Source organism: Nematolebias whitei, chromosome 11, assembly GCF_014905685.2.
Source record: "Nematolebias whitei isolate Nwh7 chromosome 11, NemWhi1, whole genome shotgun sequence".
In the NCBI taxonomy this organism is placed as follows: domain Eukaryota; kingdom Metazoa; phylum Chordata; class Actinopteri; order Cyprinodontiformes; family Rivulidae; genus Nematolebias; species Nematolebias whitei.
In genome coordinates, this window is record NC_056508.1 from 43,445,525 (window position 1) to 43,465,446 (window position 19,922).

At 38.8% G+C, this 19,922-nt stretch overlaps 1 protein-coding gene across 1 annotated transcript in view; it reads left to right on the forward strand.

Moving 5' to 3' along the window:
• Positions 1-4,812: 4,812 nt before the first annotated feature.
• The window catches only part of lhfpl4a (LHFPL tetraspan subfamily member 4a), a 38,512-nt gene continuing 23,402 nt past the window's right edge, over positions 4,813-19,922 (forward strand). The window contains exon 1 of the mRNA XM_037685017.1: positions 4,813-6,126. Coding sequence (XP_037540945.1) covers positions 5,715-6,126 — 412 coding nt within the window. The 5' untranslated portion in view covers positions 4,813-5,714. The remainder of the gene's footprint in view (positions 6,127-19,922) is intronic.

The following is a 19,922-nucleotide window of genomic DNA, read 5'->3' on the forward strand; positions in this document are numbered from 1 at the left end:
GATGGATGGATGGATGGATGGATGGATGGATGGATGGATGGATGGATTGATGGATGGATGGATGGATGGATGGATGTGTTTTAAGAAAAAACTGAAAAACAATAACTTTTACAGTAAAAGTAAAAAGCTGCTCTCCTAAAGACTCTTTGTTTAATTTAATCTGAAACTGTGGATTATCTAACACTGGCCCAACGGTGTAAAGACATTCATGAATATTAATCCACAGCTGAAAATAGCCCTTACTTAGACTAACGTTTGTTAAATGCTACAGCCACATAGTGTTTTAAAAAATTACGTCACTTTAAAAAAAATTTTTAAAAAAATTGCATGATGTATTTATAAACCTTTATTTATTTATTTATAAACCTCCAGATTATTAATAAAAAAAAATGGCTGCCAGTTGAAATGAGAACACATCCATCCTCTTCACTGTCACAGCTGCAGTTTTGCTCTTGATGCAACAGATGGCAGCCTAACACAAGCACATGGGAATAACCATCACGCGCTGTCAGTGAAATGGAAAGATGCTTTGAAAAGCTTTTACACTCAACGAGCTCTTCAACCACCACACATGCATGAGTCATGTTTGTGACATTAAGATAATTAAACACACCGATGCAAATTGTGCTTGAAAAGCAACACACATACGTTGTCTTCAAATCAGTGATCGTCTTCATCTCAAATCACTTTAAAAGGCACAAATGTCTCCATGCAGACGTTTTCACAGAAACCCTTCCGTTCGCTCAATAACAAAACCTTCTGTTCCTCAAGAGGCGGCCCCGAGCGGTGCACAGGTCTGTTTTCTTCCTCTGACATCTTCTCACTTCAGCAACTACACAGCACCTTTTGCTCTCACTCTGACAAATTTAGCACAAATATGCACACGGGGGATACACATGGAGTGCACACACAAAACACACACAGCTTGTCAAGTCCCCTGCTGCTGCTAACAGATGACAGGAGGCCTCAGGATCAAGGAAGAAAGTCGGAGCGCTTTGGAAGCAGAAGGCAAAAATACATGTTTGTTTAGACAGCGTCCAGATGTGCCTCGTGCGTTCTCAGGATGCTTCACGGCCAGAAGACGAGCTGGAGAGAACCGCAGCAGTTACATTTTCTGTGAAAATGCAGCGTGCACGGTGGGCTCTGAATGACTTGAAAGCTGAAAGTGAGTTGTTCAGTTCAAACGCTTTATTAATCCCAAAGGGAAATTAAATGTTGCTGTCATCCTGGTTTCATTAAGAGTTGTTATAGATGCTGATGGCTGTGGGCAGGAAGGAACTGCAGCAGTTCGTACCACAGTGGATCTGAAGAAACTGGCTGCAGGTGCCGATCTGTCCACCCGGACCCAGCGGGCCTCTCGGTCTTTTTGGGCCCCATGATCACCTGAATGTTGGGCAGAACTCCCCTCTGAGCGATGGCCACGCCTCTCAGCAGCTTGTTGAGCTCCTCATCATCGCAGACAGACAGCTGCAGGTGTCGGGGTTTGACGCTGGCCTTCTTGTTGTCATGAGCCACGTTCCCTGCCAGCTCCAAGGATCTCAGCAGTCAGTCACTCGAGCACCTATGCCAGGTAGACGGAGATGCATCCACGGCGCCTCCTTTAGAATTCCTTTGGGATTTGGGGCTGTACTTAAGATGTCAATCAGCTGCTCCCGGTTGTAAAAACCACTTTGTTGTCATGGTTACGCTTCATAACAAATGTCTAAATATAAAAGGTTTTCATTAAAAATCCTTCCAGCTTCAGATTATCTGATACCACAGGAAGTAATCATCTGAAAAAAGAAGAAAAAAAAAAAAGCCATACATCCAGAAAAAAGAGGAAATAAGGTTTTCAAAAGCAATATCCCAGAATGAAAGTAACAGCTACTCCAACATGCAGCCACATTGAGCGGCACAATTCTAGAGCTAAGCTAAAAGGAACAAAAAAATAGCTAAAAGCTAAAAGGGGAAAATGCAACTAAAGGCTAAAAGGAGTAAAAAGCTAGATTCTAAAACTTGCCAGACACTATATATATATATATATATATATATATATATATATATATGGGGGGGGGGTGTTGGCTAAAGCTAAAACTCAAGCTAAATTGCTGAAGTACCAAAAGCCTGGCTTAATATATTAAAACTCTAGGTAAAAGCTGACATAAAATAAAGATTTGCTAAATAGCCCATTAAAAGCTAAATACAGAAAAACTCTGAAAGTAGCTAAATGTGATTTAAAGTAACAAATCTAAAAGTTGAACAACAGTCAAAAGCTAAAATATAACTAAAAGTATCCTGATGCATGCTCAATAATCCAGGTACTGAAGGACTGAAGAAGTCCTTTGGATGAAAGACGAAACGTTTCTACAATTTTTTTTGTTTTGTTTTGTTTTTTTGAATGTCCAGAGGACCAGATTTAACGTTTTTGGATAACTAAAAGTAGCTACATGCTAGCTAAAAGTGTCAAAACATTTGCTCAAGGGCTAAAGAAAAAAAAAGGTAGCTAAAAGCTGAAGGCAGTAAAATACTAGCTAACAGCCATACCATAAGAAGTTTGTTGGAGGAACTGAACAGATCTCTTTCTATTTCTATAGAGGAGTTTTTATTCTAAATAAAGTTAAATATTTTTGAAAAGTATCTAAAATACAACTAAAAAATCTAAATCTTAACGTCCTATGAGCTGAAAATGTTTGGCAACTTAAGGATTAAATTACAGTATAGTTCAAAATATGCCCAAGTAGTCACATGTCAGCAAAGTATGCACTTGAAGAAGAGGAATGAAAGTCAGCCGCAGTAAGACAGAGAACATGTGTGAGGGAGAGAGGGAGGAGGTGGAGCAGTGACGCTACAAGGAGCAGAGGTCACAACGGTGCAGGACTTCAAGGACTTGGGGTCCACTGTCCAGGAACATGGGGAGTGTGGTAAAGAGGTGAAGAAGAGAGTCCAGGCAGGATGGAGTGGATGGAGAAAAGTTTCAGGAGTGATTTGAGACAAAAGGTGTCAGCAAAGGTCAAAGGAAAAGTTTACAAGACAGTGGTGAGACCAGCGATGTTGTATGGTCTGGAGACAGAGACATGGACAAAAAGACAGGAGACAGAACTGGAAGTGGCAGAAATGAAGATGTTGAGGTTCTCCTTAGGAGTGACAAGGATGGAGAAGATTAGGAATGAGATCATCAGAGGTACAGCAGAGGTTGAACAACTGGGAGATAAGAAAGGCCAGACTGAGTGAACATGTCCAGAGGAGGGACAGTGGTTTGGACATGTCCAGAGGAGGACAGTGGGTATATTAGTAGAAGGATGTTAGAAATTCAGCTGCCAGGAAAAAAGACAGAGGAGATAAATGGATGCAGTTAGAGAGGACATGGAGGTAGCTGGAGTGTGAGATGGAGGAGGATGACTCGCTGTGGAGACCCCTGAAGACGGAAAAGCTGAAAGAAAAAGAAGAAGAAGAAGAAGAAGTCACATGTAAACAAAAGATTTGGAGGAAAATCCAAAGAATAAGTCCCGTGTTGGACATGCAACCTGTCCAGGGTGTCCCCCTCCTCTCGGACAGTGACCGCAGAACATGGACACCAGCTCTCCCTGCGCCCCAGAAAGGGCAAGCAGGTTAAAGAAAACAGACAGAAAAACAACATTTTTATTGATTTTTAAAAGCATCTATAACTAATTATTTAGATGTATTGATGTTTTGGGGACAAACAATAAAGAGAAACAGGATCACTCTGGTGTGGATGCTCGATCAACATTCACACAATAAGTGAGTTCTTTATGAACTTGATCGCTTCTGGTTGGGGATTTAGTCTCCTCGGGTTTTATAAAATAGGATTGTTTTATATTGTGGTTCCCAGGAAGATCAAATGTGTCATTAGTGTTTGCCTCGAATGCACCGTCCACCCTCCCAGACTGGGAGACCAGGTCTTGGCCTAGTTCTGCATGAATATGTTAGCCTGGGGGCAGGAGTCTCTCCCCACTGAGTAACAGCGCTCAGAGAACGAAGGCCTCCACAGTTCAGGCGACGTCCGAAAACAGGATGAATAAAAGATACAAGGGAACGATGCTGAGGACTCGTTTTATCATTGTCCTGCTGAGACGTTTGGTTTATCTGTTAGCAAAACATCATCTCTTTACTCACAGAGCACAACCACGTTAAAGATGGCCGCCACAGCCAGCAGGAACACAAACATTAGCTTTATCTCGTCTAATGTTACAAGCATTGAGCCAAAACTTCATGTGGTAGTAGCTGATCACCCCCGAAAACGCACTCCGACTACACGTTGTGCAACATTTTGACACCAATATTTTGCAATAACTGATGACATCAATGTGTTAGCAAAATAATCAATGAAACACAAACTCCCAGAAATTACAACGAATGGACTTTTGGAGTCACTTGAATTTAAGATGGCCACCACCGCTAATTAATAGTCCGCAAATATTATTATAACGCAGTCAAGTTTACAAATATTAAGCTCAAATCTGCTGTGGTAGTAGCTGAGAGTGGTCGCCGTGGTATTTCTTGAGCACGAACACCTCACGAGATCTTGTAGTGTGGCTTGAGATTGAACATATTTTCAGTATAAAACGTTTTATTTTAAGTATAATTACATTTAAAGCATTTAAATTAATAAGATAAGTTTAAATTAATTTAGAAAGTGTTTAATTTAAAAGCATTAAAGGCGGCGGGTGATGTGCATTCCTTCTCAGAAGGCTTTTTGTTAAAGACGAACTTAAAAATGATTTCTCATTTCTCAGTTTTGTGAACAAATGAATTAATTAAAGCGCTGGTCAAAACAGGAAATGTGAGTTTTCCAAATTCAAGGCGGACGCGCGCACCGCCGCCGTGAGCGCGCTTCCATCTCTGTCATCGGTAAAACATCAGCATCTTCCGGGGAGGTGGGGGGGGCGCGCGCAGAAAAACGGGAGGAGGACGGAGAGGAAGAGGAGACATTCTGGATTTTTTTTTTTTTTAATCTTTCTGATCATTATGATGATGATGATGATGGAGTCCAGGCGGAGGAGGACGTCGGATTCACACGGAAGGACTGTTGAGATTTGACACGCGGACTCGTGTTTGGAAAGCCACTCTCCATTTTCTTTCTTTCCCCACCACCACCACCACCACCACCCTTCACTTCTCTGCGTCTCGTGCTGCGTGGACATTGAAGGCGAGCGGAGGAAGAGGAGCACCCCACGGATGCCTCGGAAGGTAAAAACGGGGTGGTTCATCTCACGGATGGGAGTAAAGGACAAGAAGCTTTGAGCTGATGGATGAGGATGACAAACAGCTTTAGCCCCCCTCCACCTGACGACTGTGAAAGGAAGAAGAAGAAGAAGAAAAGAAATTTTGATGGATTTTCTTCATCGTTTCTGGTGTAGCCCCCAGGAAAGCAGCCTGACAGCAATGTTGAATCACTGTTGCTAAATTATTCATCAGAGGCTTTAGATGGCTTTAATGTAGCACTCCCTATTAAATCATTTTATATACATATATATATATATATACACACATATATATATATATATAATGTATGGTCTTATGAGGTCACATACCCATTTTCAGGTTTATCCTTTGATGTTTTTAGGCACATTTAATAGTCTTTAACAGAAGCGGGGGGATCGTAGCGCAGATCTGGATACTGAGGTGTGTCGAGCTGTGTGTGTTTTTTTTTTTAATTGGCATAGAGGTAAAGAGCAGGGGTGTCTAACACAGCTATAAAAAAAAATAGACTAAACATGTTGCCTTCCCAAGAAGCCTCCAAGATCTACCATGACAATTACATGCGCAACTCCCGTGCCATCGGGGTGCTGTGGGCCATCTTCACCATCTGCTTCGCCATCGTCAACGTGGTGGTCTTCATCCAGCCCTACTGGATCGGAGACAGCGTGAAGACCACGCAGACCGGCTACTTCGGCCTCTTCCACTACTGCGTGAGCAAGGAGCCGGGGGCGGGCAGCCGGGAGCTGTACTGCGCCGGCAGCTTCTCCGACTTCAGCTCCATCCCGTCCGGAGCCTTCAAGGCGGCCTCGGTGTTCGTGCTGCTGTCCATGGTGCTGATCCTCAGCTGCATCGCGTGCATGGCGCTCTTCTTCTTCTGCAACACCTCCACCGTTTACAAGACCTGTGCCTGGATGCAGCTGCTGTGCGGTAAGTCGATTTATTTATTTATTTATTTATCTCCAACAGCTTAAATGGCATTGAGCACAGAAATCAGCTAGAGATATTTGAATTTTCTAAAATGTTGAGTGACTTACATTTTCTGATTTATTCAGGAAACTGAATTGGTTAAAATGTTCACGTTAAAACAAACAGGATCTTAGCTCAAACCCCAACAGCAGCTAAAAGCTAGCGTTAGCATTTAAGAATAAATTGGTGCATTCCCATTAAGCAAGCCAGCAGCTAAGAGCTAAAAGCTGCTGAACCATAGCTAAAAACTACAGCTATCAAAACAGTAGCTAAAATTAACGAAACAAATGCTCATACTGGTGAACCCAAACCCTCAAAACTACCATGAACAAAACAACAAGTGTCTAAATCTTAAAATGAGCAAAACAATGCCTACAAGTTAAAATGAATGCAAATGTAGCTAAAAGCTGAAATGAGCAAAATCGTAGCTAAAATCTATTACTGTCATGAATGAAGTTAACAGCTAAAAGTGAGAACAGGAGCTGGCTGCCTTAGACAGAAAGTTTAATAATTGGCTTTTTCATATATGTGAATGTTTCTGTAAAGTGTCCTGAGACAACTTTGTTGTGAATTGGTGCTTTATAAATAAACTGAATTGAATTGTATTTAAAGCTAACATTAGCCATGTTTTTTTTTTTGTAAATTCTAATCAAGCAAGACAGCAGCGAAGAGCTAAAAGCTGCTGAACCATGGATAAATGTTATGATTATCAAAACAGAAGCTAAAATTAACAAAACTAATGCTCATATTAGTTAAACCAAAACCTAAAAAACTAACATAAACCGAGTAGCTAATGGTTAATAAAGTAGCTAAATATAAAAATGAGCAAAATACCTACAAGTTAAAAATAATATAATCACAGCTAAAATTTGAAAAAAGCAAAATTGAAGCTAAATTATATTATGTACTTGCATAAGTGAAGTTAAAAACTAAAAGTCACAGAACAGTAGCTAAAAGCTAACAATAGCATTTTTGTGGCTTCCAACTAAGCAAGACAGTAGCTAAGAGCTAAAAGCTGCTGAACGATGGCTAAAAGCTACGGTTATCAAAACAGCAGCTAAATTAACAAAAATACTGCTCAAGTTAGTTAAACCAAATAACGTAATCAAAACGACTAAATCCTAAAATGAGCAAAACAATGCCTACAAGTTAAAATGAATATAATTGTTTAAAGCATACAAGCAAAATTGTAGCTAAAATTTATTACTGTCATAAGTGAAGTTAAAAATTTAAAGTAACTGAACAGTAGCTAAAAGCTAACATTAGCAAATTTTGGGGTAAGTTCCAATGAACAAAGTCAGCAGCTAAAAGCTAAAAGCTGCTGAGCAATGGCTAAATGATACGATTATCAAAACAGTAGCTAAAATTAACAAAACTAATGCTCAAATTAGTTAAACCAAAACCTAAATTCTAACATAAACAAAAGAGTAGCTAATGGTTAAAAAAGTAGCTAAATCTTGAAATGACAAAATCAATATCTACAAGTTAAAATGAATAGAACCATAACTAAAAGCTACATAGCAAAATTGTAGCTAAAATATATTGCATACTTGCATAAATGAAGTCAAAAGCTAAAAGCGACAGAACAGTAGCTAAAAGCTAACATTAGCATTTTTTTTTTTGTAAATTTCCACTAACCAAGATAGCAGCTAAAAACTAAAAGCTGCTGAACCATGGCTAAAAGCTACAATTGTCAAAACAATAACTGATTTAACAAAATTACTGCTCAAATTAGTTGAACCAAACCTAAAATCTAACATAAACAAAACAGTAGCTAAAGCTAAAAAAGTAGCTAAATCCTAAAATGAGTAAAACAATGCCAACAAGTTAAAAATAATATAATCATAGCTAAAAGCTGAAATAAGCAAAATTGTAGGTAAACTGGTCATAAATGAAGTTAAAAACTAAAAGTGACCGAGCAGTAACTGAGTGATAAATGTAGCATAAGAAAACAAAAATAGTGCATGTAGGCTGAAGAATACTTCAGTGTATGAAAAAATTCAGTGTATGAGAAAATGCATTTCAAATAAAGGTAAACAATTTGAAAAGTGTAAAAGTTACAGAAAGTAAAAGTCGTGGCAAACTATTCCTGATTCAGTTGAATGTTTTGACATATGAAATATTAAAATAGGATGCAGTATAGGGAAGTTGTTTTATTGCAAAAAAAAAAAAAAAAACCTGAACATTAGAAACTATAAACAGGAAAACAATAACACAAATGCTGACTCAGCATTCACACAATAACCACAGAAACAATTTTAAATGAATCCACCAAACTCAACTCACATCATGAGTCCAACGAGCAGCCAGTCTCTGATCTCTCAGGCGTAAACATCAAAAGTGATGATTTTTGACATATGTAAAGCCATAGATCGTGCAAACACACCATTTTATCTGAGGATAAAATAAGATAAAAAGTCTGCAGCAGTTTTATTGTCTCTGGATTAATGCGCTGTAGCCGTGATCACACGTACGCCCTGTTTCCCTGAGTGTTGCACCCTCAGACTCAGGCATTTTACTGAAACACGCTAACAACTGAGCAGGAGCTTCCTCCCATTTTAACACTGGTACTCTGAGAATACGCCGCTGCATCTCCGACGCAGCGGCAGCAGCAGCAGGTCCGATGCTCTGTGCTGATGAATTACAAATTCATTCATTCATCAGTCCATTTGTACGGCGTGCGATGCAGGGAGATGCAGCGTGCACGCTTCAGAGGAGATGTGGATTCCGGCAATGGCGGCTGCTGTTTTGAGGATGATTCCAGGTCGATTGGATTACAGTTTTCAGGGAGGTGCGGTTTTGTCTCGCGCTCCTGTGGGTAAAGATTACAGTGTGTAGAGATTACTGAGGACACGGTGTGGCTTCCTGAACACGGGCAGGACATGGCGAACAGCGCCGCTTTCGTTGAACGTGAGGGAGAAAAGGTGATTGTTGCTTCTATACGTGGACATCTGGATGTTTGTGTGTCCTCAGAGTCCACAGGAAGATCCTTTAGAAACTGTGACCATGAAAATAATCCTTTTGGTTCTTGTGACAGCTTTATGCAGGCCACTGCTGGGATAACTACATCTGATAGGATGAATTTACAAACAAGTCTAAGTATTTTTAATGCCGATGAAGACTTTGTGAAAAAGTCACACCTGCAGACATTTATTTTATTCCAACTTCTATTATTTTTTTAAAAAGCATCATTTGTTGAAAGAACGATCACCTAATATTTTTCATAACCTCCATCATCTTTACTTGCTTCTTCCTTTTTGGGTCACAAGAATCACTGGTGCCCATATCCAGCAGTCACTGTGCGAGAGGCGGGGGACACCCTGGACAGGTCTCCAGTCCATCACAGGGACACATAGAGACAAACAACCATTCACTCTCTCACTCACACTTAGGGACAATTTAGAGTTACCAATCAGTCTAACATGCATGTTTTTGGTCTGTGGGAAGAAACCGGAGTACCCGGAGAAAACCCACGCATGCACGGATAGAACATACAAACTCCACCCAGAAGAGTCCCGGGCCAAGATGTGAACTGGTGACCTTCTTGCTGCGAGGCAGCAGCTCAACCAACTGCACCACCATGCTGTATTTTGCATAACATTAAAAAAAAATAATAAAATCTTACACTTTCTGTATCACTTTCTAGAGGTTAATCTCATTGAGTAACAAGGACTCATTTACAAGAGAGAGCAGTTTTAAACAAACAAATAAAAAAAACACAGAGAGATGAGGTACACAACAATAAAGAGTCATAAAAGGCATATAAAAAGAAAAGAAAAGAAATCGAGTGATGTCAAAAATAAAAACAAGCTTCCTTATGAAATTAGGTAAATCCTAAAAACGGGAATGTCTGCATTGAACTTATCAATTGTTTAAAATCCCTTAGAGAGGTCAAAGTGGACAGCTTCAGATCTTCTTGTAAGGTGTTCCAGGAAACAGAAGCAGAGTAAGAAAACGTCCTTTTTGCCGAGTTCAGTCTGCAATGAGGTTACGCTGCAGGTAATGATGTCTTGAGAGTGCACGCTGTAGCTGCACTGACGACCTGACATGTAGGAGGAGCTGTATGAAGGCAGCAGACCAAGAAGTGATTTAAAGATGAAAAAGTACCAGTGAGAGAGTCTGCGTAAAGTTATTAATGACCAGTTGACCAGTGAATACAGGGTGCAGTGATGGGTACGGTAGTTACACCCAGTTATTAATGTTAGTGCACCGTGATAGAGAGTGTCCAACATCTGCGAGGAGCTGGCAGGAGCATTCATGTAAATAATGTCACCATAGTCAATGGAGGGAAGGAAAGTAGCAGCTACAAGGCATTTCCTGGCATTCAGATTTAGACAAGAACTATTTCTAAAAAAGAAATCCAATTTTAATCTCAATTTCTTTACCAAATTTTTGACATGAGGCTTAAACGAGAGATGCAAATCGACCAAGATTCCTAAGTATTTGTAAGAATCGACAAACTCAATAGGAACAACATTCATCGATCAGATAAAAGGAAGGACTGCTGGTACCAACTTTCCGTTTGAAAACAACATCCCTTTGGTTTTATCAGCATTTAGCACCAGTTTGAGACGGAACAATCTGACTGGATGATGTCGGATGCGGACTGTAAATATGGAAAACCTTAGCAACCGATTTAGCTCGACAATAAACAACTGTGTCATCAGAATAGAAATGAAAGGATGTGAATGATCTGACCTACATTACTTTTGTAGATTGGGAAGAGGGTGGGTCCTAAGACAGAGCCTTGTGGTACACCATTGTTGACAGTTAAACAATGATATGATATTATAGGAACATAACTACTATGTTCTTCCAATTAATAATTGTTGAACTTTCATCAAAATCTGTTCTATGGTTCATACTATTGTTATTATTATTATTGCAAACAGTACAGACAAGTGAACAGACACATAAACACACACAAATAAAAATGAGAATAGTCCATCTTTGCATTCAGCTGCGGGCGATAATAAATCCTGAACGTTCTGAGCTGCTCGTCTCCTGTTTGTATCTTCCTGAGCTGATCAGAGTGATAAATAGGCCATGCAGGCAGAGAAGCGTGGGAGTCAGTTTTCTGTACAGAAACAGTCAGCATCCTGAATGAGAGGGAGGGAGAGAGATCAGCACTTTTTATTTTCCATCTGTATTGTTCTTTTCCTCATCCTCCCCTGCCCACTCCATGCTCTGTTCTGCAGAATGTGGTGAAAGGGTTTGTTGATCTGTGATCAGCACAAATCAGACAGAACAGCAGAGGTCCACTCTTTGCTCTCTTTGTGGTTCATGACTCTACAGGAAGTCAACCTCTGTGTTTAATACCTAACAAGCTATAAAAACAACAACAATGGACAAAAATGACAAGGTGGAATTTATTGGAGCGGGGACTAAAAATCATTGTTCTACATTATTTTTGAATAATCACCCAAAATAAATAAAAGACATTTTGGCGACAAATTATTATTAATCTTGTTTTTAATGTAAACCCTGCCATTCCTTGAATGAGTGTATACCATTTGTGTTTCCTGCTTTTACTGAAATCAGCTCATGATGAGAAAAAAAAACAAAAAACTTGACAATAACATCAGTTGTGACGTCATGTGTGATGTCATGCTCAGAGTAAGCGTTGTGAATGACTCTCAGCTACCACCACATCAAAGCTCAAAACCTTTAAAGTCTACTGAGGTATAGCCATTTTTGTCATGGTTATAATTTAATACAATTCAGTTTATTTATATCGCGTCAAGTCACAACAGAAGTTATCTCAGGGCACTGAACAGAAACATTTACGTACATAAAAATTTAATTAGCAACATAATCTATCTAAGGAAGCAGCAGATTGCATTGAATCTTGACTTTGTCACAGTCTCTTAATCTGCGCAAGCACAGAGGAGACAGTGGAAAGGAAAAACTCCCTCATAACAGGAAGAAACCTCCAGCAGAACCAGGCTCACGACAAGTGGCCATCTGCTTCGACCGGCTGGGTTTGAGAGGAACAGGAAGGAGAAAGAAAGACAGAATAGCTGGTCCTGAATGGAGATGAGCAGATCCCTCACTAGGAGCAAATATGGAAAAAAAAACACGTTAATATAGAAATAATTACAAATACAAACTATTCATTTGTATTCATTTGTAACTATACTTTTGATGAAATGAGTCAACTTGTCCTCCAGTAGCCTAATCCTATAGCAGTATAGGATAAGATAGGTCAGGAAACCAAGCCAACCGTTACTATAGGATTTATCAAAAAGGGAAGTCTTAACCTCCTGAGACCCTGCGTCCACATATGGGGACATTACATTTTACCTTATACTTCACTCTGTTCTATAGTATTTTATACTTTATTAAGCTATTTTTATGTTGTTGTGTTATGCTGTAATAATAAGCCCATTGTCCCCGAGGACTTTTTTATTTTATTTACAAGTCAACCATGTAACAGAATACAACTTCCTGTTTGAAGAGGAAGCTTTTTATTTACACACAAATCAGGTCCATCTAATCACAAATATCTAGGGGATATGAAAAAAGCATCGCAAACCAGAGCTCGGGTCTCAGGACGTTAAAACTGGACAAGGTGTCAGCCTCACGGAGAGAAACTGGAAGTTGGTTCCACAAGAGAGGAGCCTGAGAACTGAAACATCTTCCTCCCATTCTGCGTTTGGAAAATCTAGGAACCACAAGTAAACCTGTAAGAGTGAAGTGCTCTGTTAGGAAAATATGGAATATAAGATGGAGCTAGGTTGTTGAGAGCTTTGTAGGTTAAATGCAAGATTTCAAATTCAATTCTTGATTTGACAGCGAGCCAATGGAGAGAAGCTAAAACTGGAAAGATATGGTCTCTCCTGCTAACTCTCATTAAAACTCTGGAAGCAGACTCTTTTTTTTAGCTGGCTAACGTTCATTCGTTATGGAGGTCATCTTGAACATTTTAGTAAACATAAAGATGTGCATCCTCTGATTTGTTCCTGAATGTTTCATCAAGACTGAACCACTGGTTCATGAGACATTTTGCTACCAGATGGACAGTGCTGACTCTTAACGGTTCTTACTAAAGTTTAAGCAAAGGTTTTGTGCACGAGTAGCACTTGGAGTAATTGTTGCAAATAACTGTCGTCTATAAGTGCTCGAGATTTTAGCTTAACATCTGAATTAACTGATCTACAGCTACTTTTGTGCTTTCTGATGTGAGCTGGGTAGAGCAACCATTTTAACATGGATTGGGTCAAAAAGTTAAACTGTTATAGCTGTACATCATGTTTACATACATGTTTCATTAAAATCTGTGTTCTTCATTTAATATTTTTATAAAAGGCTAACGAAGTTCAGCTCAAATATTTCATGTCAAAACTTAAAAACAACACTTTTACACGCGTGTTGGACATAATGCTCAGCCACAACGTACTTTTGATCAACATTTATAAATCAGCCTGAGTTCTGGCCTTTATTGTGGTGGCCATTTTGAATCAGGTTGACTACAAAATGTGATCAGTGGTAGATGAATACTCGTCGGTTACTTTCTGCAGGGTTTAATAAAGTCTGCCTTGAGGTTCATGAAACATTTTGCTAAAAGATACATAAGAACACACACAATCAGGCAAAACCTTCATCTCCTGCCTTTTGGTGATGGTAAATGATTTCGACTAAAAATAAAAATTTGAAAAGAACCATGTCAGGGGTAGAAATGAATTATTTGGTGCTTTTTGATCAGTCAAAGCTCTTTATGCTGCATGTGCTCAATTATCCAGCGTGTCTTACATGTTGAGCCATGTTTGGGGTAAGGGTGTGCACACAGTAGGACTGAGACTCAAACCACCGGCTCACAGCTGACCTCTCCTCCTGAAATCCAGCTGCCCCTGAAGGAAAACACCAGATCAGATTAAATAAATAAATAAAGGTTGAATAGAAATGTGGAGAGGAAAGTTGCAGAACTCAACGGTAAACTGAAACTAAACACATGAACAACTTCACGTTCCCACCATCAACATGCGTGTTAGCCAACACATGCAAATGACTACACTTCAAGCATTAACGGGTCTCTAAAAGGTTCTGCAGAATTGCAAGAGATCATGCATTTACACAACGTAACTTACAATCTGTGCCTTCTCATCATGAGAAGATGTCCGTCTAAAACTCTGGCAGCTGGAAAAATACAGTCCTAATTGGATTTCATTTAACAAAACGTTATTTTATCCCAGAATAAAAAAGACAATTCCACAGCTTCCAATTAGCAAAAACATGGTAAGGTTGATTCAGAGGGTTTTGGTGTTCTTCCTTCCTGGGATGCACATGATGTGTGGTGAAGGTTAGTGGTCTTGCAGGTTTACCAGACTGATGCCGTTTAACACTTTGAAGGTGAACTTTTAATCTCCGCTTCACCCCGCCGGGTGAAGCAGTCGGTCTTCTGGCACAGCACAGTAACAAAGTAATGCCACAATACCACAGGGGCCAGTCTGAACTCTCAGTGGCCTAACTCGAGGCTAAATGGATCAGTTAGGAAATCATCAGGATCTTAACTGCTCTGGTCATCTGGTGTGTGCTGCAGGAAGTGAAAGATAAAATGACCAAATGAAACAGATTCCAACTTTTTCTTCGTGTGGGCGAAGACTTTAAAAGATGGCCGAACGTCCACGCAGAGCTTCCTGGAGCACGTTCCTGCAAGATTCTGGCTGAGCTGTGCCTCATACTGGAGAGATTAATGAGACTTATTGGTTTAGGAAAGTCTGAATAAAAGATGAGGACAAACTGGTACCTGGGCCAGCACACTGGGCAGATTGACACGATGCTTCTTGGCATCTCTTAGCTGGAAACAGGCCAGAGTCAGGATCTCTGTGAAATGAACTGGCCAACTGTAAATGGGTTTAAACATTTCAAAATGACTTTAAAATGGCCCGCACATCTCGGCTATATATTGTGAAAGTATGCACCAAAGTTGAGCTTAAAAACCGTTGTTAATTAAAATTAAATCACTGTGAAAGCCGTGGTTTATCAAGTGCATAAACAAGAAGTTAATATTGTTTCATTTAGTACAAGCTGAGTGTTGAATGACTGCTGAAATTTGCTGAAAAGGGGGAAAGTATGTTAAATACTGGCTGAATATTCATTGTTTGCTTAAATAGTTGATGAAAGTGAAATAAAGACGCGTTATAGAAACAGAAGGAGAGGTAGAAAGGGCCAAAAATAAGCCCAAAGAGACAACAAGGATGTAAGATAAAGTGTAACTTACTCCACAAGGGGTCTTAAAGGTGTCAGAAAGAGACAAAAATGCATAACTTGACAAAAAGGATGCTTACTAAGGAAGCATAATGAAGCATAAAAAATACACAAAGGAGATGTGAAAGAAGTCAGTAAGAATATAAAATGCATAAATAAATATTACACCAAACTTTCACAGCGGATTTTATTTCTGTAGCAAATTTAAAGACGACAACCTTAACCAAAATGTAAAAAAAAAAAAAATGGTTAAGAATATACAGGAAGAACCATCAATTAAAAAAATTAAAAAAAAGACAATATAAATAGGCAGCACAAGAAAACACAAGGACGCAAAAAAGACAACATGGGCAGAAAGGGCACATTAAGAGACAAAACGTACACAAAGGGAGACTACAAGGTCAAAAGGAATTTGTGAACAGATAAAAAAGGATTCATAAAGGGACAAAAATGATTTAAAAATGGACATGTATGGAGACAAAGGACACAAATAGAAGCTTCAGGAGGAGACATGAAAAGACCAAAAGGACACATAAAGTGGCAAAAATGATGTTTAATAAGTCCAAAGGAGTCATACGGATACATACAGAGACATAAAAACACAAAGAAATCGACTAAGAAGACAAAGGACACTAAAAAAAACACACAGATGCATAAGGAGAACAAAAGAGCATAAAGAGTTATAAAAAGACACAAATGGTAAATGGACTGTACTAATTTAACACCTTTCTATTTTATCAAGATTCTCAAAGTACTTTACAACACATTTACCAGTTCATACAGCACTCTACTAAATTTATACAAAGATTAATCAGTGCTTTGGAACATATTCACACACATTAGAGGCAATGAGGGGGTTCAGTGTCTTGTCCAGGGACACATCTGCATGTGACCGCTGGTGGAATTGAACCCCCAACTTTTGCATGGGAGGACGACTGCTCTAACCACTCAGCCACCGTTGGCCAAGAAGAAGCATGCACTGTATGTTGAAGCAGCATTCAAGGAATACAGTTTTTGAAGAAAATGAAGACGTTTAAATGCATTTCCATTAGAAAATAAATGTAATGTGTCATATCACAAAAAGTATAAACTTTAGAAAATAACAGAAAAATGTCCTCATAATGTCCTGAATGATCTGAATGTTTTGGTAGTAGAAAGGGTGAATGTAAGCTTCTGTCCATCTTGTCCAGATCTGACCTTGAAAAATCAGTCCATGCATTTATTACCATCTGACTAGACTATTTTAACGTGTTTCAAGTTGGGGTCAGTCAGGTCTCCCTTTCACATCTCCAGCTCATCCGAAATCTGATCTGATTTGATTTAAAGAAAGCATTGGACACTATTGACCACATTATTCTCCTTAATATATATATATATATATATATATATATATATTATTAGAGGACTGGCTTTACAGTGGGCATCTAGCTATTTGAAAGATAGGAAACAGTTTGTACAAATAAATGATGTGAGATCTGACCTCTGCAATATCACATGCGGAGTTCCTCAAGGTTCTGTACTTGGACCAAAGTTATTTATTTTATATGTGAATGACTTGATAAATGTGTCAGGACTCCTTAAATGTGTCCTATTTGCAGATGACACCACATTTTTTTTGTTTGGGTAAAGATATAGATGTTGGAGTTGATACAGACAGAATTTGTAAAAAAATACAAACTTGGTTTAAAATTAATAAATTATCATTAAACTTAGATACAACTAATTATATGATATTCAGCAATAAAAAGAGAACTGTTGATGTTCCATTTAAAATCGAGGGTGTTGAGATTTCTTGAGTTAGTGAGGTGAAGTTCTTGGGTGTTATCATTGATGAAAAACTGACATGGAAACATCACATAAATTATATAAGAACAAAAATAGCTAAATCTATTGCAGTATTGTACAAAGTAAGGGACTTATTTAATAATAAAGCTCTGTACATGTTGTATAACGCAATAATTGCTCCACACTTAATCTATTGTATTGATGTTTGGGGGAAAGAGTGCAAAACAATTACAAATCCTATTTTTATTTTACAAACAAGAGATGTAAGAATTATCACTAGAAAGCATTTCAGTCACACATCAAGTACTTTATTTTATGCACTGAAGTGATTGAAGTTCCATAATTTGGTAGATTATAGTATTTTATCAGTTATGTGTATGGCTCATAATAACACAATACCTTTAAATGTCCAAATAGTTTTGTTAAAAGAGAAAGTTGTTATAATCTTAAGGGGATAGAGATATTTATAAAACCAAAATTCAGAACTAGTTTGAAGATGACGGTTTACATCAATCCAGGGAACTGGATTGTGGAATGGTCTGGAGGGTGATGTTAAAAATGCCAAATCAATGTGTGCGTTTAAGAAAAAGATCAAAGTTGAATTGTTCAAAAATATATGAAGTAGCTTAATGTGTATTGTATGAATTGTCGTTCAAGAAGGAGTTATTTATTTTGTTCTGTTACTTGAAGATTATTATTGTTTGAATTAATTGTTTGGAAAAAAAGGGGCAGATATAATACGTTGGGGGGGGTTTTCTGCTGCCTTTCATTTTTATGTTTGTATGCATATATTATTGTAGTTGTGTTTAAAAAAAAGAATACATTTTATAAATAAATAAATGTTGCAGCTGTTAACAGGAACTTGTAGGTTTGAACACATTTCACCAGTTTTGTCCTCCCTTCACTGGCTCCCTGTACATAACAGAACAGATTTTAAAATTAGGTTGACAGTTAAGTGCATTAATGACCTTGCACCCTCATTTCTCTCTGACCTACTTCAACCATATGTTCCTTCTCGAGCGCTGAGATCATCTGACCAGCTGCTTTTGGTTGAAGCTCAGAGGAGATCGGGCTTTTTCAGTCGTGGGCCCTAAACTCTGGAACAATCTGCGCCTCCACATTAGACAGGCCGCTTCACTTCCTGCTTTTACATCTCTGCTAAAAGTGCTACACAGTTTGGTTCGCATTAGTTTTAATTGTTCTGGGGGGGGTTTCTTTTTCTTTTTCTTTTGATGTTTTTAATTAATTTTCATTGCTATCGTTAGTTTTGGTAACTTTGGTAACAGCTGCTGTTTTAAATGTGCTTTATGACTAAAGTTGACTTTATGCTGATGTAGTTAAAGTTACAAAAACGGTACAGAACAAAAAAAAAAAGAAACAAAACAGGAGAACAGTTGTGTTATTGTTGGATCAGCAGTCACACAATAAGAATCAACAGTTTGTTGTTGGTAGATTTAAAGGAGCACAAGCACAAGTTTAACCAGTCAATCTGAGATTTTAATGAGGTCAGAAAACCTAAAATATTTACAACTTTAAAGTGGATTCACTCTGAAAGAGTCGACAGTTTCCTGCAAATGAGTTTCTCTCTTCGAGTTTTATTCCCAGCTACGTCGTGCCTCAATGGGAAAGTGAATAATGGGCTCATTTTACACTTAGAAACTGGACTAAGTTGCATTTATTTTTCCTCCTGGCACAAAAGAAGCAAGAGGAGGGCAGGATTTCCCCAAAGCCCTTTAGGTCTGTGAGGAACCTCGCTCTCACCTTTGCTTGGTTGATTAATTCATAGGGAAATGCTTCTGGGGGAAGCACGGCTTTCGTTTAAACTCACCTTGGTTTTGGACAAAGACGAATTTCATGCAAAGATTTCTGCAAAAACTCAAGCGAGGCTTGAACTTTGCGATCCCTTCAGAGCCGCTCCACCTTCTTCTGTCCTCTTCAAATCCTTTGCTGAACTGGAAAGCTCAGTTCAACCTTCCTTTCTTTGTCTTCCTTTCCATCAGCTCGTGCCTCCATCCTGCATGTCTGACGCTCTCTGCTGGAATTTTAAACAGAACTAAGCAGAACATGGGCTGCGGCACAGGAGAGGAGCTGCCTCTGGAGAGATGACCTGTTCAGACGTTGTGCCTCCTCGTCCAAGAGAGAAAGACAAACTATGGAAAAGCTTAAAAGTTGGACGAAGAAAATGAAAGAAATTTAGTTTTGAGCCTGGTGGTGCTTTCAGGAGGTTTATCTGTGGGACTTGTGGTTGATTTGGTTTAATTCAAGAGAAGGGTTCAACTTAAAAATGTGAACGTGCCAGATGTAAAATTAGTCAAATAGATCAAATGATAAAGGCATAAGCAGAGCTGAAACAAAACCAAGCTGAGCGAAAAGCCGTTAGCATCAGTTTCCCCGTTAGCCATCAGCATGTTATAATCCTGGACCCTAAATGGGATCGCAGAAGTTGAAGCTGGAACGGAAACACCTTCTGCGTAGGCTTGAGTTGTGGTTTGAGTTTTAAGCCCTTCAAACAAGCGACCCATTTTCATGCTTAAAGACAAGTTAAAATTTTAAATTAAATTAAAAACACACCAGTTTAAAAAAAAAAAGCTACATCAGTAGAAGTAAAGTAAGACCTTCACACTTTGACTGCACTGCTTCTTTATTGGTGGTATTAATATCTATCTATCTATCTATCTATCTATCTATCATCTATCTATCTATCTATCTATCTATCTGTCTGTCTGTCTGTCTGTCTGTCTGTCTGTCTGTCTGTCTGTCTGTCT